This window comes from Miniopterus natalensis, chromosome 21 (assembly GCF_054644295.1).
Source record: "Miniopterus natalensis isolate mMinNat1 chromosome 21, mMinNat1.hap1, whole genome shotgun sequence".
In the NCBI taxonomy this organism is placed as follows: Eukaryota; Metazoa; Chordata; class Mammalia; order Chiroptera; family Miniopteridae; genus Miniopterus; species Miniopterus natalensis.
In genome coordinates, this window is record NC_142101.1 from 7,336,144 (window position 1) to 7,359,377 (window position 23,234).

General features: G+C 50.2%; 1 protein-coding gene across 1 annotated transcript in view; it reads right to left on the minus strand.

The window, feature by feature from the left end:
- DISC1 (DISC1 scaffold protein) overlaps positions 1-23,234 on the minus strand; it is a 193,043-nt gene that overhangs the window by 30,546 nt on the left and 139,263 nt on the right. Inside the window, exon 9 of the mRNA XM_016196007.2 lies at positions 17,734-17,794. Coding sequence (XP_016051493.2) covers positions 17,734-17,794 — 61 coding nt within the window. The remainder of the gene's footprint in view (positions 1-17,733; positions 17,795-23,234) is intronic.

Genomic DNA, 23,234 nt, shown 5'->3' on the forward strand with positions numbered 1-23,234 from the left:
GCCCCACCTCAGGGAAAAGAGCCTCTGGTGAAATAATCTGTACGCCTGTGCCCACAGGAACACACAGGCCCCTCGTCAGCAATCAGCTATCCCTCAGGGAGCAGGTTTGGCTGGAGGAACGCTGCAGATCCACAGCGCCTGTGCACCACCCTCCCACGGCAGCGCTCCTGGGACGCTGGTTTCCAGTCCTGTCTCCCTGACTCACTGGCCAGCAAGTGCCTGTCTGTTTCCAGAAGCAACATGGTGGCCACTGGCCTTCCCAAGCAAGGTGGGGGAAAGAAGGGGGGATGTCTGGGAACCCCTCCTCCACTTTATCACCTCTTCTTCCCCAATGGGGGCCAAACCACCTGGGAATTCCAGCTATAGCACCGGCCCATGAGCATCTCTCTGACTTCTTACGGGGTGTGCAGGGCTGGGTTCAGGGGCAGGAGCCAGCAGCCCAGCTCCCCTAACTTTCCTAAGGAAAAGGAGTTTGCTGCTTCTGCAAACAATTCTCTACATTACAGTGATCTGCAGACTGTAACTTTATGTCCATTTGCTATGTGATGAAAAAAAGTATGTGTAGTCTTTGCGTGAGAGTGGGGTTTCTCCAGAAACATCTCTTAGAATGCACACGGCAGCATTTGGGAGCCAGCTTTAGAGGCCCGTGCTGCATGGGTGTGAAATTCCAGTGCTTCGCTGGGGGCCACGGAATCATTTCATCAAGCTTCAGATTTTTAAAACACATATTGGATCTGTTTGTGCTAAAGAGAGCAGTGGTTAATTTCTAAGTCTGGAGATGCTCTGTTTTCCTGCACAGGACAGGAATCAGGCCCTTAGTAACCATCCCCGAACAAATGACTCACAGCTACCGAGGGATGTGAGACTTTGGGGGATGTTTTCACAGACAGTCATGAGGCAATTTCAGTGTTTGGGGGAATGTTCTTGAGTAGAGAACTGGGAGTCATCATTTCTGTCCCTCCTCCCTGCTGGAAGTAAAATGAGGTCTGAGAGATCGTCTGTGGCTGGAACCTCCTGGAACATGAGTGTTATTTACGGGGAATGAAGGCAAGGGGAGGGTCGGCAGGGAGTTGGGAGGCAACCTTCCACCCAGTTAGGAATGGAAATTCTGAATTCTAACACAGGCACTCCAATCTCAGCTCCTGACAGGAAACTCTTTCCTCACTTATTAATATTTTCAGCTCAAGGACATTAGCATTTTACCTCTCTCTTTAGAAACCTGGAAGATAACCAGATTCTTTTACAGAACCATAAAGGAGCAAAATATGAAACCAATATGTGACTGTCCAAAGGCATTAAACTTTCTACTGCGAATTGCTTAAGTACTAATAGTCCTCACGTCCCTGAAATCGTTTCATTCCTTGGGCAACAACGACTTAATCTCCAATTCAAAAAAAAAGTGTTGATATTAGAAATATTTAAATCGCCTTCCTTTGCCCTCTGTTTCCCAGGAAAGAAAGGTGAGCACAGTTCTCCACGGAACAGGGCTCTGGGCACTTTCGCCCCCTTCCCCAAATGCCATCTGACAATATGGTAATATGGCAATATGACAAGGGGACATGTCGTGCAAGAAACAGTGTTAGTCTAGGAAACTGTACTGGACGCTTCTGTTTGCAAAGCCAACGTCCCTTCCTCCTCCTCTCCTTCCTCGGAGAACTCAGGGAGCATTCAAGGGACTCCCTTCTCTCTTTGGGACCTACTGGGTGCTCTCTCCTCCCTAGCTCTTCAGGTAGATCGGGATTAGATGAGATCAACCAGCCTATCACATTCCACTGGACAAGCCTTCATAGTCCAGGCCTGACCACCCCGGAGAGCTGGGCTAAACTCAATCAGACCACGTCTTGTGGTCCATGCTGGGGGGTGGTGGGCGGGAGTAGGTTTTATTTTCTCACCCAAAAGCAGTGAACAAAGAAACCACTGCGTCTATCTCATGGCCCCAATGGAGCAGGCCTGCTGACAAAGCCCATGCACTTTGCACGGAAATGGCCCAAAAGAGAAAGGGAAAGAATCTGGGGTTTTGATGATAGGTCTGAGTTGCTGTGCCAACCAACCCGGGTGCCCATCCTACTCTTGTTTATAAGCCAGAGCTGCTATTCTGGTTCACTGTGGCTGAACATGGGGCTGAGGGAACCCAAATCAAGACGGCTTGGATTCTACTAGAAAGTTCGGCGACCTCTGGGAAATACAGCAAGTCCTCATTTAACATCGTGGGAGGTTGGAAGACTTTCAGCAAAACGACACACAACGAGACCGGCTTTACCGCAGGCTAACTGATATAAAGAAGCATTAAGTTCCCACAGCATCTCATCAACTTTATACCAAAACGAACAAAACAATGTAATTCAAGGACCTGCGGCACTTTCTCCCAGTTTGGGTTTCCACGTTTGCAATGTAACATCCCTTATGTCTGTCTCGGAGAGTGGACCGTGGAAAGGGAGATGCAAGATGATACATACGAGACGTAAAAGGGCAGTAGTAAAAAAGTCCATAACTCCTCAAATCTTGAACAGGAGGAGGCGATAATAAAATCAAAATCGGTCTTAAGTGTGCACGTGGGCCGTATGAGTGAATGATTCCCCTGTTATTGCATAAGGAATACAGACGGAGTGAGCCCAGTGCCTGATTCCACCCAAGATTCAACCTGCCAGTGGCAATCAAAGAAATTCTGCAGAAGGGGAGCAGTTTCTCCTGGCCTCCCCCTGCCCCTGCCCTTCCTCCCAATCACCACCCCCCACCACCCCCATTACTATCATTAACAGCTACTGGTCAGGAGCTGTTCTAAGAGTTTAATCCCCCAAACAGTCTCATGAAGTAGATAATATTGCTGCACTATAGCAGTTTTAAACATAAATTCTTTGACATTCCTTTAACCAAGAGGTGGCAACCTTACAAGTCCTCTCCCCTAGCTCTGGGCTGGCTTAGTGGCTATTCTGTAACCAAAGAATGACAGAGGGGCCAACGCCACGGGACTTCCAAGGCCAGGTCAGACGAGGCCACGCAGCCTCCACCAGGTGTCTGGGAAGATTGCTCAGAGGGATGCCAGCTGCTATGCAAGAAGTCTGTCCATCCTGACATCATCATGCTGAACGGTCACTTGGCCAGTGGCACCAGCTGCAGTCTCATCTGACAGCCGCGATCAGCTGCCAGCCATGGGAGTGGCCCGTCTTGCCCGTCCAACCCAGCTGAGCTGACATGACCACAGCCTCAGCTTCATGACTGCAGCCCCAAGGGAGAACCGCCAAGCCAGCCCTTCCCAAGATATGACCCGCAAAACTAAAAAGTGACTTTGCTGCCACAGACCTCAATTCTGCAGGTGAGAAAATTACAGGTGAGATACACCCTGGTCATAAGCCCACTCACGCCCCTTTTCCACTGGGGAGAAGCCATCACCAAGGACCGCAAAGTCTTCAAGGCTTTTCCCAAGTTGAGCTCAGTCCTGCTCTGGATCCCTCCCCCGCTGCTCTCCTGTGTGTCCCCAGATGCCAGCAGAGTGGACCACTCAGTCTTCCAGGACACATGCACAACATCTAATTACAGATGACAACGTCTCATGTCTCTGCTTCTCCAAAATCCCCACCCATTAAAAGCCAACTAATTCATCAAGGCCCGTCTCAAATGTCCCTTTAACAAAGAACTCTCCCTGGTCCCCACCACATATGTCTCCTTCCTCTGAACACTTGTGGCACTTTGTAGGACCCTTAAAATAGTCATTACATTCTGCCTTCACGTCTGGGTTTTGTGTACATATACCTGTTTCTCCTGTGGGTACTTAATGAGGCTTGAAAATATTTCATGCTCATTTTTTAATCCTGTGAAGTGTATACTCCTGCAAGGTACTAACCGTGATAGGACTCAGTAAGGATTTAATGAACTGAATAAACTTACAGGGAAGTTACATTTAAAGGACTTCTCCAATTTCAAGCAAAGAAAACAATTAAGTTAAAAATATTCACCCTCATAAAGGTTACAGGGGGAAGCTTTCCTGATAAGTGACCCCAATGGAGCGACCATATTAGGAATTAGCGTCTCAGGTGAGTCTCAGTCCCCCAGTCTGCCCTGCCCGCGCTGAACTGGCTCCTGAGCTCCCCAGCGACTAGATGGAAATCTCAAATTATCTGACTACAATATAAAGTGGGGGAAACCTTTCCAAGCAAGACACAAAAACTGCAGGTCAAGAAGGGAAAAAAAGAATAAAACTGGAGACGCATGAATTTCATCTTCTACATGGCAAAGTGCTGTAAATAAAAGTCAAGATACAAATGACCTATTAGGAAGAACTATTTCTAGCATGTAGCGTAGTCCATGAGTCAAATTCCTTAACCTGCAAAGAGTTTTAAAAATCAATTAAAAAAAACACAAAGCAAACATCCCAAGAGAAAATAAGCAGGATGGGCAGAAGAAGGAATACAAATGGCTCATAGACACCTGGAAAGATGACTGACCACATTCAAGGTGAGATGTACGGCTGGTGTGGCTCAGTGGTTGAGCTTCAACCCATGAACCAAGAGGTCACCGGTTCGATTCCTGGTCAGGGCACATGCCCAGGTTTCGGATTCGATGCCCAGCAGGGGGCGTGCAGGGGACAGCTGATGGATGTTGATGTTTCTGTCTCTCCCTCTCCCTTCCTCTCTCTCTAAAATCCATAAAAAACATTTTTTTTAAAAGTCTGAAAAGATATTTCTACTTTAAAAAAAAAAAAAGATGCACGAACTGGGAGTGAAAGTCTAAAGGTGCACAATCTGTCTCGGGGGAGGGGAATAAATCAGCACCTTTGTTGGGAAAGTCACTTGCCGTTATTTGCCAGTATTGAAAATGCACGCGCTCTCTGAGCCGGCTCCTCCACTTCTCAGCATTTACCCTACAGATATAGTCAGACAAGAATATATTGCACAGTGAGAAACCACTGGAAGAGCCAAACTTATTGTCACAGACCGTTGCAACCATCTACAGCAGAAGGCTGAGCTATAGCTCTTAGGATGGAAAGACCTCCAAGAAAAATTAAGGTTAAAAATAGGTTTAAATCAAAATTAAAAATAGGTAAAGCGCAGAACAAATAATATTTATTATGATCTCATTTAAATTTTTTTAAAGTCATAAAAGAGCAGGACATACCATACACGCCCATGGGTATGTGAAGCTTTTCTGAAAGGGTGGACTGGAAACTGCTTCCTCCTGGTGGGACGAGTGGGACAAGTGGCTTCTACTGTACATGTACCTTTTCAGTTGTTCTTGTGGGGGTTTTTTCCAAATAAACCCCATGCATCCTTTGCTTTTGTAACAGGAAAGAAATTTTAAAATTTTTAAGTGTGTCCCCTGCTTTTCCTTTTGCTATTTTGCCAGAATCTGCACAGTCCTTACCCTGCGAGCTAAACATCCCCCCCTGTGCAAGGGCCTCGTCGGGGTTCAAGGGGCCTGTTTTGATCAGCGCGAGTGGGAGCCAGGGAGACAGCTTCCTAATCAGAGCTCTTCAGAAGTACAAAGGGACATTTAGCCCTGGGAGCTACAGGAGAACTGGAAACACGCGCCCACGCGGGTGGGGGTGGGAGGGAGCCAGGAATTTTAAAATGAAATGGGAGCAAGACGACAGTGCTCCCCATAAATGGCCTCCCTGCCTATCTCCTGGGTACATTCCAGCAGCTCAGCTCGGAGAAGAGGAGCTGGCCAGGCCCATGGGTGCAGCTCATTACTCGCTACCTCTCAGAGCACGCGGCTTTCCAGGGAGCTCGCTAAGCCGAGGAAGCCGGATGGAAGACAGACCTGCAGGGAGCTCAAGGCCCAGGGATTTTATCTGACACATGCGCCGGCCGAAGAGTTAAGGAGCAAGGATTCCGGGCGGCTAAGCAGACACGTGTATCTGGCTGTTGGAAAAATATATACAGACATGTCCCCAAACCACTTTGTTCTAGAAAGAACAGAAAAGCTGCTTAGGTACCGGCCCTGCTGCCCTCCCGGTGCTCGCCACCCGGTGAGGCTGCCAGCGCAGGGTGGGAACCGCGGGAATGAAGCGGGGCTGGAGCCCGGGCGCAGCCACCGTGGAGTCCTGTCGTTCTGAGCATCTTAGATGTGCTTCCCCTAGGGTCTGGCGCTCCCTACCCACAACCTGCGCAAGGCCGTAGCATCACCTCCAAACTGACCATAATCATGGCTCGGGAGGCAGGGGAGAGGGCCTCTGTTTCTAACTTTAAAGAGAAGAGCCCACCCTGGCCCGGTGGCCCAATTGGTCGGAGAGTCGTCCTGTACAGCAAACGGTTTTGGGTTCGATCCCCAGTTGGGGTGCGTATGGAAGGCAGCCAATCAATGTCTCTCTCTCCCTCTCTCTCTCTCCCCCCCTCCTCCGCCCCTTCCTGAGACTGCGCTCTAACCACATCCAGGTGTTGCCAATGTTGCCGGTCCACGGTGCACACCTGGAGCAGCCAGACCCAGGCGTGGCCGAAACCCACAGCCTCTGCACTGCCAAGTCCCAGGCACCCATGGGATTCAGCGTGACACAAGCGGATCTGAATTTTAGCACATGTGACAAGATGCACATAACACAGACAAGCTCAGGCAGGTATGACTGGCACTTCTAAGATCCCTTTGGAGTTCAGGGCCAACCCATCGCTCACGCGGGAGACTGGGAGGGCTCCCTCCTGTCACCGCAGCGAAGATAACCTGGACTCCCGGGTGTCCGGGCCCTTTCTGTTCGTTCGGAAGGAAAATCCAGCCAAGAAAGGGTTTTGCCTCATTCTGGCTTCCACCCACCCGCTCTGGGAGACTGGCTGGAAAAAGCAGGCGTGGCCAAACGAACTAGTGCTGTTTACAGAGAATTTCCGTGATTGCTGAGTATTTATGGGCATGAAAGATCAGGTTAAAGCTTCACGGGCAAACTGAAGACCTGGAGGCTGCGGGCAGCGAGTTCCGCAGGACACTGCGCATCTTGCTGGGACCGCCGTCACCAAGGGGGTCGTGAGGCTGGGCCCCGCTGAGAGCCGGTCGGAGGAGGGGGCGCCTGCAGCCTGAATTGTGCCTCCACAGCTCTAGCTCCGGCACACAAGGTATCCTACAGGCTGAGATCCAAACTGAAGTCTAAAAATAGCACGATAAACCGGTTTCCTCCTGCCCCCCCTCGGAGAGCAACCGGCGGACGCCAATGTCCGCAGGGCACCAATGGCCTCTCCGAGTTTCCGTGGAAAGAGCGGGTGCACAACTGTCCTTTCTCGCCAGCAGACCGCTGCCCCAGAACCAAGGAGGGGAAGGCAATCACGCTGTTGCTGGGAACCAATAATGGGTATTTGATTATGATTATCAATGGGGAGAAAGCAGACCGCTGAGCAGCAACCAACCACTAAGTGCGTCTGCAGGAGACTCCGGGGGGGATTAATTTTTTGTTTTCTTTTCATCTCTCCGCTAGTCGTTCGAATGTGACACAGCTTCTAAGCACGGCCTGTCACATCCTTATCAATATTCAATGCCCCGGCACTGTGGCCACATTATCTCCCCTGGAGGCCCCAGCGACAGGCTCCGCGCTGTGGGGCTGTTTTCCCGTTGCCTCCAAACGGGAGGCGGATGTCGCTGGAAACTGATTTGTCAGATGCAGGAAATTAACTAATTTTCGAGACATCAGAAAGACGTATTGCAGCAAATATTTACTTCTCTGTTCCTCTCCTACCAACAGGGAACATGCCTTATCTAACCTGGATATGATGTCCGTGAACAAAGGGACGTTACAACTCCTTCTAAAGAAAACCAGCCAGCCATTCCTTCCGCCCCTGGAGAAAACACTGCGGCTTGGGGCACATTTGTCATCAAAGCATAAAGAGGACCGCGAGGCATGTAGGTGGAGAGGAGAGGGCGCGATTTCTCTGACTTCGCATCACACCCTGGAAACCAGTTCCCCCGTGCTGTCCGCCCGGCCACTGAATTTCCAATTACCGTCGCCTCGAGGTCCACATACACACGGCAGCTCCATCCAGAGCCGCCACCAGCAGCTGGGGATCCCAGGGGGACAGCTGGGAGCAGGGGCTGAATTAACAGATGCTGGGCGAGGAGGCCGGCATGCATCGCCCTCTCTGTGCCCGGCGGGTTCTGGGTACTGTCACCCAGCATTTCATTCTGTTGGACCATTTCCCTCTGAGGTGTGATTCTTACGATGCTCTCGGCTTGACAGGTGAGGACTCCAGAGACTCCAGAGAGAGACTCCAGAGACTCTGGCGTCAGTCCCTGTACCTAACTAGCCAGCCAGCCGGTGCAGCTGACGGTGAATCCCACTCGGGTGACAAAACCCATGAGTTGATGGCACCAGATTCTCACTCATTCTGTGAGAAATATTTAGTCTCCTTCTCTGCCTGGGAAACACGGTTTCCAATTCTGTCCTGATCAAGCAAAGCAGACACCCATTGGACTGGTCTCCAACACTCGGCATAAGACCTGATCAGGTTTTTTTTTTGGAAGGTCTGGCTCATTTTTGTGCAAATGCAGGAACATTTCTCTTGAGATGACAGAAACAACAGTAGTTGTTGTAAATGGTAACAGACAAGACAGGCTTCATTATCAAGTGCAAAACCGAACATCTCCCTGGGCTGCCTGTTACAAAAACAAAGGTTGCAACTGGAAAATATTTCAAAATTCTGTGAACACACACACACACGTATGTGTCATAACACCCTATATAGCGGATCTTTATTATTCTTCCCAGAACTCTACCCTTCAACCTTTTTAAATAATAACGGTATCTCCTAATAAAGGTTCGCTATTGATATTATCGTTGCAGTTGAATATTCTCAGCTTTCCGACAAGCAATTCAAAAATGTTCTCCAATCAGTCTCCACCACAATTATTGCAATCCCCTAAGATGTATGTGTGACCTAAGTATTTTGAATCTAGTTAGATCTGTTTTTAAAAGCTCTTGTTTTGTTTTGATGGCCTCCTGAGACAAGGGCCACTCAGACCAAAGGTCAAGGGAGGCTCCTGGAAACGAACTGTTGGCCTCTCTGGTTCCAATTATTCTGTGGTCCTTTGCCTGGGATGAGTGTCTGACGTTCAGGTTTATTCTCCAACATGGAACTGAGAGCCAGAGCTCCTCTCACCCTCGTAACTGCAGGGAAGCCCTTCTATTCCTGTCCCAACGCTGCATCTTTGTCTGAAGCAGCTGCGACAAAGGTCAGACCCGCTCTTCATGGATATATCTGCAGGAGCTCTTATGAGCCCAACTCCTTCTCAGAAGCACGGTCTCCCGCTAACTGGTGGCAACAGGCCCCTCCAGGGGCTTAAAGCCTGAGTCAAGACTGACGCCCAGAGGCTATAAAATAATCAGCATTCTTTAAAAACACCCTTTTCCCCAACACTGTGATGCCTCAGGTTCATTGAGGGCCCTGCGGTCACACATGTAGTTGGAGACGGGACTCACAGGCCCATTAAATACACTCTGCACCCAAACTGATAGGACATTTGCTCCAGAGAAGGAGGCGCAGCGCCCCCTGCAGCCTGTCCTTGGCGCCTCCTTCAGAGGTCACAGAGCTAGGAGGGGCTGGCACGGAGCCAAGGAGGGTTGTTTAGACACTTGTAAGTACAGTAAAGCGCAAAAAAGCTAAAATGTTTTTCAAATTACTCCATAGGCTTTTGAATTTATTAAAGAAAATTACTGTGTAGATTGTTACTATTGGTTCATTTTATTGTAATGCTAGACTAGACTTAAAGGACCTAGCAGAAAAACCACTGGTTGACAAACGAATTGTAACCGTGTTTAAATCGATGGTGCCACCTTTCTAATTACCCCCAGGTCCTCCTCGGGCTTCTCACGATGGCAGTTAAGAGGACAGAAGGAAAGGACACCAGAAAAGATGTTACTGGGCAGTCCCCTGAGTCGGAGAGAGGAAGGCTCTGTCCCCTCCCCGGCTCTTGTCAGTCTCGTAGGAGAGATTTCAAACGAGTGACACTGGACAACAGCACTGTAGCAAAGCAAGGAGATTTATTAAAAATACACTTGGCATAAAGCACAAGCAGGTTTCAAGGTTCCTCTGCCGGATACCTTGGGTAGCAGATTAGGTTTCAAAGCCCCCGTTTTACTTTGTTGTGGCGTATCTTGGGACGTTTGTACATACACCTGGTCACCTTGTTTGGCAAGTCCTAAGGCGGCTGACTTCTTTGTTCAGTGGGTGAGATAAAACTCTCCCTTTTTTCCTTCCCCCCCCTCCTGCCTTAGCAGCTCCAGGGTGATTTAAGCTCTGTGTATCCTCTGGTTGGGTCGGAGGGGTATTAACCATTTGCTCTCATGTGTCTTGCGATTCACAAGCTGGCTGCAAGCTGCCCAAACTGTTTGGCCTTGTTTAATGTTCTTGTCTCAGTTTCCCCCTTCCACTTGCCCAGGGCTTTTTCTAGCATCTTACTATCCCGTCACAGAAGCATCCACAAAACTGCAGATACGAGTCTCTCCCTGAAATTCTCGTGGCTGCGAGGAGGAGGGGAAGCAGTGCCTGTTAGCAGGTCTTCATTAGGCCCATTTTTCACATATTTTGAGGGATGATATTTATTTTCATGACTTAAGAAAAAATACCAGTAGCCCCTGCCGGGTGGCTCAGTTGGTTAGCGTGTCCAGGGCCATTCCTGAGAGTCACTCCTGGAGAGAAGCGGACCGGCTCATAGCCAGACGACTAGTCCAGAGTCCGTCTCTCACAGTCTGAATCTCTGGATATGGTCCCACTGAATCTCAGAGACGCATCCTTCCTCTTAGACTAAAGTAGCTTGACTCAGAGGCCAGGCTCCCACTGTCACAGCTGCCATCTAGGATCTAAGACTCTTAAGTGCTGACAACCCAGAAAACAAAGACAGGACCAAATTCATCCTGAAATGACACAGATACACCTGACTAACCCCTTCCAGGTGAAAGGATTCAGTCCCTTACAGGTATGCAGAACCAAAGGCGACATGCTCCGGTGGAAGCCTGCCGCCTAGGCAAGCGGGAGGGCGAGACAACGCACCGAAACACCTCTCGCCGCCAACAAGCCACACGACGAGCGCCTGGCCCCGGAGCAACACCCGAGAACAGTTTCCAGTCGGCAACCACCAGAGCTGACACACGCCATTACCAACACAAACCTAAGTTCCACTGAACAGCAAAATCAAGAAAACTCTAGAGACAGAATGTCAATTAAGAGGCAGGCGGGAGCCCCCTTACAAAGTGAGATGGAGAACACAGCAACTGCAAAACCACAGCTTACTGTCCCATTTTACAGAATAACCAGGCGGTCGCTCAGGCAAACTGCTCTGTGCAATTGTCACAGGTCACCATCTGGCTGATTCCCTCCTCCTTGGTCCACTAAATAATTTTATCAGTTCTTTGGGGAGCTTTTTTTTAAGAGGCACAACTAAAAGTCCCTGTTTTTGTGATGAAGGGGAGCCGCAGAATTGTCTTCTGAGGCTCAGCATACAGTAAAATCCCATAAAGTTCTCCCAGCTCAAGAAATATCTTGGCAGCAGCAGCAGGAGAACCTGTCTTCTGCCAGAGGCGGTGGAGATGAGGGATTTACAGCCCAGCCTGGCGTGGGCTCCGTCCGCAAAGGGAAAGAGCCCGCACAGAAGGTGTCCGCAGCTCGCTGCTCGTAGCTAGTGCCCCCCACAGCTGTTGTGTGAATCGGGGTGGCTGGGGTGCAGAGGGTGGCGAGGCAACGGAGCAAACCGAATCGGAGGAAATGTGTGTGTGATATTTTGTCTGGCCGACACTTGCCAAGGCTGCTGCAGAACTGTCATCTCACTTTCTGTGAGATGACATTGAGCAGAGTCCTGAAAAGGACTGTACACGAAAAGTGAGCGTCTGAGAAATTCCGTAAGTTCTACTTGCATTAGTCCTGCATCTGAAGCTAACAGGTTCCTACCATGTTAGCAAATTAGCCTGTCATACAATCTCGACAACACTTCCCTGAACTGTTGAAAAGTCTCACTTTAATTAATGGCAAATTGGAGATCTACCTACTAAGATTTCCATTGATCCAGCAATTAATTTTTCTTTAAGAGTTCTCAACTCCCTCCAAAGCGCATCAAAAACACTCAAGCGCCCTGGCCAGTTTGCTCAGTGGTTAGAGCGTTGGCCCGAGGACTGAAGGGTTGTGGGTTCCATTCCGGGCCAGGGCATGTACCTCGGCTGCAGGCTCCATCCCCAGCCCCGGTCAAGGCGCGTGCGGGAGGTGACCAATCGATGTGTCTCTCTCCCATGGATGTTTCTCTCCCTCTCTCTCTCTCTCCCTTCCACTCTCTCTGAAAAGCAATGGGGAAAAAATATCCTTGAGTGAGAAGTGAAAAACAACAACACTCAATCAATAATGGTTCTCTTGAGTTTGTGAAAGTCATCTTAGCTTGGACATCCCCTATTGATCAATTATCTTTGACTTTCTAGCAATGTGACAGGCACCCTGAGACGGGCAGGCTCTGAAGCACACGGCTCGTCTAGGGGGCAATGGCACACAGGCTCGTGGAACACGGCGGACACACCTCCACTTAACTGCCCTCCTCAGTTCACTCTCACAGGGCGATCACCACTGAATGTCTTTGTGCCACTAAACCAAATAGAATAAAGAGAAATCACCGGCACCTTGCCGAGACTCAGGCCCCTTAAATGTTGGCTGATTCTTAATGGATCTCGGTGGGCAGAGTGATCATATCACAGCCCTAAGCAGAGAGACCTGGGGTTGAAGGGCACAGACATGGTGGAGTCTGAGGCCAGAGCCTCTGTGTGAAGCGGTCACCCATCTCCTGTGTTCTGTTCTGTGGGCCAACGCTGGGCATCTCTTTTTATATTTTCAGGCTGCCTTTCAAAAACAGCACCACGTCCAACAAAGTGTCGGAGTGTCCACGAGAAAGAAAATGATGGCAGGTGACTGAGGCCTCCTGGCCGCATGTACTTGGATCTCTTCTGTCTTCTCCTCGGACCACGCTGCTGCGCTACCGGGTCCCCCCCTTGCCCTTGGTTCTGGGAAGACCTCTCCCCTCTTTGAAGGCCCTCGTCAGACAAGCCCGCCGGCCTTCTAATTGTCTTCTTTCCTTCTGCCCACCCTTCTCTCTAAGGCAACGTCTTCACTTTCTCAAAGGAGACTATCGGAGGGAAAGAAGACAGTTTATTGGAGTTACTTTCCCCAAAAAATGTCTTCTCTGAGGCTGAAGCGGTTTTATTCTGGGCTCCACAAAGGGTCCAGATGAGGGGCCGTGGAGCTCCGGGAGTCACAGGCGAGATGATTAATTCTTTCCAGCCCCTGGGCTCTGGAGCCTGTGAGCTCTGGTCTTTCTCCGTCTCAAAAACTCCACACCCAGCCAGATTGGTTCTAAAGCCAGGACTCAGTGCTAGGAACCCAGCCATTGGGTCACAGAAACCACGGGAGGCTCTCAACCTTTGTCACAGCCATTAACAAGAAGGCAATTACCTCATTGCTTTCCCTTTCCACCCTCTGCAGGAGGTGCCAACAGCTGGCCAAAGGGCAAGCGGCAGAAACAGCCAAGTGTTTAGACAATCAACACACTGTGCAGCCCCTTAATGGAGGCTGTTAGATACAAGCAAACATTTCTCCCCTCCCCCAAGTCACCAGAAAGATGAGGGATTCTCTCTGGATTTATAAAATAAAGGGTTTCTTAATGTAGATTTTTTTTCCATAATGTTCATGGTGCCATAGCTGCTAAGGTAACAATAGCCAGCATTTCTTAAGCCCTATTGCATATGAGAAACAGTCTTTATCTTACTCTATTGCTGGCCCATTTTAATGAAGGAAAACTGAGTCTTGAAGAGATTTCTTAACCTGGTGACAGCCCACAGCTTGGAAGCGGACAAACTAGAATCTGGACAACCTGACTCCAGAGCCTGGGCTTTAAAGGTAACTGCCTCGGGTTCTCCACCATCATCAGGAGGGAGGGTACTTGTTGGTTTGAGGGTTGCTGGTTTTCTAATGGTAACACTCCAGGAGGAGGGTGGTCCTTCATATTAGTCCCTGCATCCGGGTGTCTGGGCACCCCTGCTCAGATGCCCAGGGGGACAGTGGACTCCTCCCCTGTGAACTAGACCTCGAAGCCAGGTGGGACTGGGGGCAGCAGCTCTTTTTCTTGCCCTGAAGGCCAGACTTGCCCGATTGGGGCATTGGGGTTCTAGAAGCAGGATCTCTGTCTTCTCTTTCCAAAGAAATAAATGCAGGCCTTCTAAAATGAGACGCGTGCCCTGGGCACTAAATTCATCACAACTGAACATTTCAGGGGAGAAAGTTATTTCTGAGTAAATTTCATTCCTGGAGTTCTTATAGAATGGAAATTATCGGAGTGAACTGTAAGGCAAATGTAGACCTATAACATTTATTATAAATGAAATCATTTACATATACATTTTTAAACGTCAGTTTTATACATAATCCAGTGTCTAGGACAGTACACTACTATGGTGTGAGTTGGAGTCCACATACGTGTTACCAAGACTTTCCCTGCCTTTGTTTTCACTTCTCTTCCCTACTCTTTTATAATTCATGCCATCTTGTTACATTTATGTGTTATTTTTTCTATACATATGTGTATTTATGTGTCTAAGCATTATTATTTTATGTATACCTAAGGTTTTCTGGTTTGAGATTAAATAAGGTTAAAAATTAAATGGAAACAATCAATGACTACATATTAAATTAATGGTTATGTAAAACATTGTACAATTAAATGCTTTATATTTTCTTATCAGTTCGAATTTCCAAATAATAAGGTAGTTTAGATCATTGTTTCCCCGGGAAAATTACACAATGCAGCCAAATTGCTTCAATATTCAGAAGTGGGCAAACCTAACCATCGGTATTTTCCTGAAAGCTTTTGTGTCTGTGACCTGTAGGGTCGATTTATTTGGTTTTAGAATGAACATGTGGGCTTGCTAAAAATAGCTCTATCCATCACCCAATGGTGGAGTCGCAAGAATTTCCTGTGTGTGAGGACTGAGCCCCAAGCGGACAAATGAGGTGAGAAGGCAGGACACGGACAGACGGAGAGAAAACTCAGGTCCCCAAGCATGTGAGCAAAGGGCAGGGGAGGTAAACAGGAGGTGAGACAGGAGCCAGCAGAGGGACAAGCCCAGTGGGGCCTGTGGGCTTAAACGGACTGACGGATGGAGGGACCGTGTACCAGGCAGGGATGGAAACCTGAGCTTCTCCCAGTCTCTGTCCCAACTGTCTCCTGCTAACGAGAGGAGAAAGACGGAGACAGACAGACAGACAGAACCTGCTGACAAAGTGCAAACAGCCCCCACTGGGGTGCAGGGGGGTTGCTCCAAATCAGGGAGGAGAGAGAAAGAAGCCGAGATCTTCGGTCTTTCCGAGAAGCAGAGGTGGCAACGCGCAAAGGGGTCAAGGCCGCGCAGGGCGGCGAGGAAGGGACCGGGCTCTCCGAGCAGAAGTGAGGTCGGGAAGCGCGAACACGTTCCACCACATGTTAAGAGGGAGAGGAGGAAGGCCCATGTCAGCAACAAAGCAATAAAATAAAACAGGAGAAAACAAACGGCGGTGTCCCTGTGCTCCTGCCTTCCTTGTCATTGCAGCGCCGGGCAGGGGTCCAGCTGGCCGCCGCCTCTTATATTCATTTCCCTCAACAGCTCTTGAAATCAGCTCAACGTGGTTGAACCTGGATTGTTCCAGGTGCGCAGGAACTTCAGAATCGCCGTGCATCACTTGGGATAAAGAGCACGTGCGGGATCTGGAAGAGTCCCGGTCACTGTTAGGGTGACCATGAGCGGCCTCCGCACCCGCCAGGAGTGTCGGCATCGCTCAGTGGTCGAATCTGGGCTGCGCTCCCCAGACAGGGAGGCTCGGGCTTCAGTTACTCTGCTGCTAAGAGCCACGCGCCTGAACAGGCCCAGGAGTCCTTCCTGAAGGCAGCGGCTGCCCTTTTTAAACCCCAACCCCTCTGCCTTCTGTAACCGGGTCCTTTCAGTCCCCGGGTCTCTGCCTCTTCCTCCGCCTCCTTTGTGCAGTCTGAGTGCTGACTCTCCTGCCGTAGAATTACTTCGTTTTCCTTTATGGGTGTGAAGACAAAGGGAGCGGTGGAGGGGTGACCATGTGCTCAGTGCGACACCGGATTAGTATGAGGAAATCAGGAAATGAATGTCTCTCCAGCACTAACAGAGAATATGTGACAATCGAGAAACTAGAAATTAAAGCAAGTTTCGGCCGTAAGAGAAAATGAGCCATGCCAAGTATCACACCTAAGTATTCCCTCTGGAGACAGTAAACCTGAAGGGGTAATGCGACCTGAGAGTAGATTGCTTTTTATTTTGCTATATATTCCATACCACCAAGATCTGATGGCAAGACAAATGGATTTCTGGGCCACTGCATCTTCTGAGGCTGCCTTGGCTTCTGGATGCAATAGTTCAGAATAGAGTTTCAAGATACAATTGCTCTTGGTCCGTTCATCCCTGCATTCGTTATCATTTCACTGACTGTCTACCACGTGCAAACAGCGTGCCGGCCACTTGGGATACAAAGCAAGTAGGGCATGGAGCTCGCAGTCCGACTATCACACTGAAGGCCTGGCAACGAGCTGCCGCCAGAGGCTCCCGCGGTGGGTACCAACAAGGCGGCAGGAAGAGGCGGAAGGCTGCAGAGAGAAGACGGAGTCACGAGGATGCGCGTGCACCGGGGCGAGGTGCTAATGGCTCAAAAAAGGTGGTGGGAGCTAAGATCCAGAGGGACCTGCAGAAACCTGCCTCGGGACAGGAGCGGAGGCGGGCTCAGAGCTGCGCCTGGCCCAGGGGAGCATCCTACTTTCAAGGAGAGACATTACCTTCGAGGCCACCTCCTACCCACATGCATGCCTCCTGACCCCACACTCTCCACCAACCCCCTTCGTCCTAGGTCCTCCCCGCATCTGAGGCACTGAGCAGGGAGATATCAGCGGGGGTCAGAAGAACTTGCTCTCCAAGCATCAGAGTAAATCCTGTAGGGCCCTGCTGGCCCCGCAGAGCAGAGCAGAGCTCAGCAAGGCAGCCCCTCTCACCACCTCTGGGCGGAGAAGCAGTGTTTCAGCCGATGGCCTTATCTAGACTTAGAGGTCTAAGGCGCAGCTTATTTAAAGAGTTATTAACAATTTCCAAAATAGTAGCAAAACAGTCTCCATAAAGTTTGATGCGTCCCAGGAAAGCAGCGCATTGTGCAGGCTCAGGCCTGTTTCCTTAATTAGAAACAGGCCTGGTGGCTGGGCTCTATTTTCGCAAGTGCAAGTCCACAAACCAGAAACACCCTGACAGGCCACAGTGTCACTGACGTCTCTCAAATTTGAATTCCTAATTGGGTTAAAAATTTTTCTAAAAAGCAACCAGGAACTTTCATGCTGGTTTAGAATCAGGATTCAACACAGAACCTAAGGTGTGGGTTCTTATATTGTAGAAGCTGAAGCATAATCCATAAGACACCTCCCCTCCCCAGACACGAAAAAGAAAAGATAAACCAACGAAGGCCGGAAGCTTGAATTTAACAAGCCAAAGAAGGTTCCTCCTCTTACGGATCATGAACACAACCTGTGATCCCCGGGCCACTTTAAACATTTTAATCTGTTTACGTTTTATGAGAAGAAAGGGGCTGGGAGGTGTTTGTGTGGCACCTGCTCCTTCTGTTACAAGATTCAGCGGATGCCTTTCTGCGTTTTTCTCTTAATTTATTACAGAAGTTAGCCAGCCTTTCCTTTGCCTCACCACACGCTGTTATGATGCGGAATGCAGATGCGAGTGGGGTCTGTCACACAGGTCGCTGTCCTCACCTGCGCAGCTTGTCCTCCAGCGCGTCCATGTACCTCACAGCGCTCTCCTTCACACTGGCCTCTGCAAAACAAAACCCAAAGGTGATGCAAAGCCTGCGCAAAACCCAGAACTACTCAACTAAAAGCCGCACACCAAAGGATCCCGGCGAAGCCTCTAACGATGGTACCATCCTGTGTTTGGAAAACACGTGAGTCGTTGGCGTGGCTGCCTGGAGTGATGTCTGAGGCCCCCGGGCAGCCCTCCTGGGCTTCAGGAGGCAGCTCACCAGGGTCTGGCATGGTCCCCTGTGCTCCGTGCCTCTCCATTTCCCTCAGGTAGCCAAGAGCTTGGCTGCAGAGTGTGGGAAGGAGAAGAGGAGGAAGGAACAACTCCCTCCTGTGGATGAACCAGAGGCACCTCACCGGTGGTAGCAACGGATCGCAGACCCTTCCCTGAGAAACAGCCAGAAACGGGGTCCTGCCAGTGAGTGGACATCGACTGCTCAGCTTCCAAAACTATGAGGATCAGCTCCCACTAGAGATAAACTCAGTGCCTTGTAATCACCAAATGCTAAGGAATGAATGATGGTGACGGCTCGACAATCAAGAGGAACTTGACTATAAAGAAAAGACTCTGTGGATTTGGGCCCAGCTCGGACACCCTCTGTTGCCTCCTCCTAGCGACGAAAGGGCCTCCCCTCCAGGTGACCCCTCACCGACGGCCAGTGTGAGCACCCAGGAGAGCAGGGGGAACGGACAGGTCTCCATCAGACGGTCGTTGTAATTACTGATGTGTTGCCATTTCTGTAATTACTGTTATTACTGCTATTATGGTATTTATCATTATTTCTATTCCACTTGTTATTCTCAAAGATAACTGATGCTGAGGGCTCAATGCCACTCTGAAGTTGGGGTACACAGCACACGCCATGCTGCCTGCCTCTCAGCCCAGATCTCTGCCTGGGGGGGCTCTCAGGACCCTATTTCCACCCACATGCCTGTGATGGGGTGTGAGACAGACTCTACCGTTGATTTCTCACTGGCCCGCACAGCAACATTTTCTATCAATCTTCACTGTAACCGGTCATCCAAAAATGTCCCTATGAGTCTAATGAAAAAATTACCAAGTACCAAGCAACATTGTTTGCAGCGTAAACACGGAGGCTGGACAACGTCAGGTGGCGGCAGGTCTAACTGGGTTCCACGGCCCCGTGTCCTTCGTTTGCATGAGAAGAGATTTAAGAGCCCGGCAATTATTTGTCTAAATAACCGGACAGGAAGGGAGCAGCTCCGGCAGACTCGTCTCAGACTGGACAAAGCCCGGGTTCCTGGGAGCTCCGGCCCCGCTGTCCCCACTGAATTGGGACAGTGTCACAAGATCAGCACAGTAAGGTCTCAAATTTGAAAGTGGAAACCAAGGGGAGCTCATCAGTTCAGCATTCATCACAAATTTTGTCAAACATGCACCATTTTATTGGAATTTTCTAAAAAAAAAAAAAATAAATAAGTAAGTACCAAGTGAGGACTGACCTCATTTTACAAATAAATATAAGTTGTCAGATTTCAAAGATCATTATTCAGGGATCCATACAGACAAGATTACCTCCCATTAGTAAAACGTTCCAGAGGGAAGACGTGAAAGATTAAGGGGAAATTTTAGAGTTCCAAGAAATGTTCGAACGTGTAAAGGATTACTCTTTTATCTGAGTTAACGAAAGGGCTTCTGTTTATTTGGGTGACTAAATCATGCAGGCAGGTGCGGTGGGCACACGGTGCTGACAAGACCGGGGAGCCAGCGACACAGGAATGTGGGCTGGCAGCTGGACAGCCCCGAGCGGCTGGATGGGAGAAGATGTGTAGGGCTCGAAGCTGGCAGATCGTTACATGAGGTGCTACACAGTCGAACTTTCCATGTGGAAATCCAACGTGAGGAAAGATAGCTACCGAAAATGGCATCCATTTAACTACAGTACCTCTGAGTCGGGTGCTGTTCTGAACACGGACTAATATGCAGCAGCCCATTTTACAGCCGGCAAACAGAGGGTCAGCGAAGTCACACAGCTAATAAGAGGCAGTGCCAGACCCACTGCTACACAACACATCACTTCAATTTTAAACAACACAAGAGGAGCTCGGGAAACACACATTGAATAAATGCATGTGAAATTTCAGCCACCAACGGAACGTAGCAGGGGTTCAGGACACAGTAAATTTAGGAGACCGGAGACTGTACTGTAGACAGTTACAAAGAGCACTGGCAAATGCAGAGGCCAGACATCAGCAAGTGAAAACCAGGTTGCATGTGAGCTGCAGAGAAGCAGGCCACTCACATATCAGCACAAAATAAACAGCAGTTGTGTAAATATATATACATCTATAATATATATATATGTCTATAATAAATATATGTACATATGTACCTGACATATGTATACACACACACATACACACACACATCTCTGAAGGGTAAGGCCAAGGTGATTTCAAAGTAGGATGCCCTGAGAAAATCATTAATAATTTACTAAGGCTTATTTTCATATTGGTTCACTCCTAATTAGATGTCAAATTCACATGGTTTTACAAACACATTTCTATGTGCAGCTATAGATCTATTTCCAGCATTTTTCTGCTACCACTGTGTGTGGTGGTCATTTAGACAGACTCCTCTAGAGGAGGGGTCCTCAGTTCAACAGGACACAGTCCGTCCCAGGCTTTAGACTGGTCATTGTCAATCATCCGGGGTTGGAACCAAAAAAATGCACCCTCACTAAATTAGCAATGGATTCACTGCTCACTGGGGGACACCAAGCAGTGTGTGGTTCTCTTTTCCTCTGAGGTTGATAAGAGATTTGCAGAGAGAAGAAAAATGATCAGATGTGGGTCCTATAGAATTAATGAACAGTAGTAACAAAGAGCAGGCTTCTCTTAGGATTGTAACTGACTCTCATGCTTACATTCATCAAATGTTTTTTAAATATATCTTTATTGATTTCAGAGAGAGGAAGGGAGAGGGAGAGAGAGATAGAAACAGCAATGATGAGAGTCATTGATCGGCTGCCTCTTGCATGCACCCTGCTGGGGATCGAGCCCGCAACCCGGGCCTGTGCTCTGACGGGGAATTGAACCGCGATCTCCTGGATCCTAGGTCGATGCTCAACCGCTGAGCCACACCGACTGGGCTCATCTAACATTTCTTAAACGCCTACCGCGTGCGAGGTGGTACATGAGGGCACCGGGGCTGCAGAGGCGCCCTCAGCCTGGAGAAAACCAGGTTTGGTGACAGACAGCCACACACACGAATGACCAATGAAAGCAAGGTCAGCTCAGTGACAGACACTTAAAGCCGCGGTCCTTCTGGGCCCAGCCTGCGGGGTTAAAAGCTGCCTCCCGAGGAAACGGCTGCAGTGGAGATCTTAAAGGATTCTCCATGCTGGCTGAAGCAGAGCAGGCGTGGCTAATCCAAAACAGCACTCGCACATCAAGTAGGATTTGCGTTTCAGAATATCAGGCATTTAGTGCCGCATCGTTTTACCCTCCCAATAGTCGCCGGGCCCTTTTCCCTAAGGTTACCGGTGCAGGGCGCGATCCCACACCGGGGAAGGCGGCTGGCCCCGCGGCACCGGCCTTAGCTCCAGCGCCCTCGGAGGCGGAGGCGGGTCCACTCCCGCCTCGGATGCTCTCCTTTGGGGAGGGGGTGAGCGCCGCGTCGCGGGAGCGTCACGTTGTTAGAGGCGCAAAAGGGCACAGAGGGGCAAGCTCTCCAAATGGGAGCATCGCCAAGGGGTTCCGTGGTCCGTGGAGAAAGCGAAACCAATGATGCTGAACCACGTTCACGCTTCTGCACCCAGCGTCGGCCGGCGAGGGTGCGCCGCTGCGGCTGCCTCCGAGAGCCCGCCCTGCTGCCCTCGAACCCAGAGCGCATCTCGGGGACAAGTCGGTCTCGGCACTCACGGCCGTGGAAACCGCGCCTGCTTGGATGGGAAGAGGCAGTGGGCAGGAGGAAGGGGGAGGGATGAGCAGATAAGCTCCCCCAGGTTCAAACACAGTATATCGGGAGGGCTTCTGCTACGTCACAGATACAGCCCAGTTCCGTCCCACCTGCCGTGCCTGTCACCAGTTAATTGGTAGCATCTGATACAGTAATTCTCACTTTCCCAGTTCAGACCTGCTCCTGCACGCAGTCTCCCCGTGCCCTTGAAGCACACGGCCTAATAAATCAGCACTTTCAATGACAAAGAAAGACCAGTGCACATGGTATGGAGCTGTAGGTGAGAAAAAGCCACTACTACTGGTTCTGCGCAGCCTCACACCACAGCCTCCCTCTCACACAGCCCCCCACTCACACGTCTCCCACTCACACAGAACCCCACTCACACGTCCCCCACTCGCACAGACCCCACTTGCACAGCCCCCCACTCACACAGAACCCCACTCACACAGAACCCCACTCACACGTCCCCCACTCACACAGAACCCCACTCACACGTCCCCCACTCGCACAGCCCCCACTCGCACAGCCCCCACTCGCACAGCCCCCACTCGCACAGGCCCCACTCGCACAGGCCCCACTCGCACAGGCCCCACTCGCACAGGCCCCCACTCGCACAGGCCCCACTCGCACAGGCCCCACTCGCACAGCCCCCACTCGCACAGCCCCCACTCGCACAGCCCCCACTCGCACAGCCCCCCACTCGCACAGACCCCCACTCGCACAGCCCCCACTCGCACAGCCCCCCACTCGCACAGCCCCCACTCGCACAGCCCCCACTCGCATAGACCCCACTCGCACAGCCCCCCACTCGCACAGACCCCCACTCGCACAGCCCCCACTCACACAGCCCCCCACTCGCACAGCCCCCACTCGCACAGCCCCCACTCGCACAGCCCCCACTCACACAGCCCCCACTCACACAGCCCCCCACTCGCACAGCCCCCACCAGCCCAACGCTGCCACTAACTGCAGGCGGCTCCCTCCCCTGCTCCCTGCTGACAGTGGCGAGCTGAGGTTTGCTTTTCCGCTTTCCAGCACATGTCGTCGAAAGAGCTGTGACCTGGAGATTCATTTACAGTAATTTAAAAATTCTTTAAAATGTCTCCTTATTTGTCTTGCCTGGGAGTGTGCATTTGAGAATACACACTCCCGTTCTTTGATTCTTTCCCCTCACTTCCCTCAAACATGTGCGAGCACACACACATGAACAAGCCACACACATATGCACACACACTACATGTACGTACATGTATACATGCACATACCACACATACAGCATGTGGGTATGTTGCCACTTGTGCACATATATACACACATGAACGTGTGCATGTGTGTGTGCACTCATGCCATGCATGCAGGCATATCACAAGTGTGCACACATGTATATGTGCGTGCACATGCACATGCATGTGTACACAGGCATGTGTCATGCACATGCCACACGTGCACACATACCACACGTGAGTGTGTACACACAGGCACATGCCACGTGCACACACATGCACACATACCATGCATGCACATGCACAAT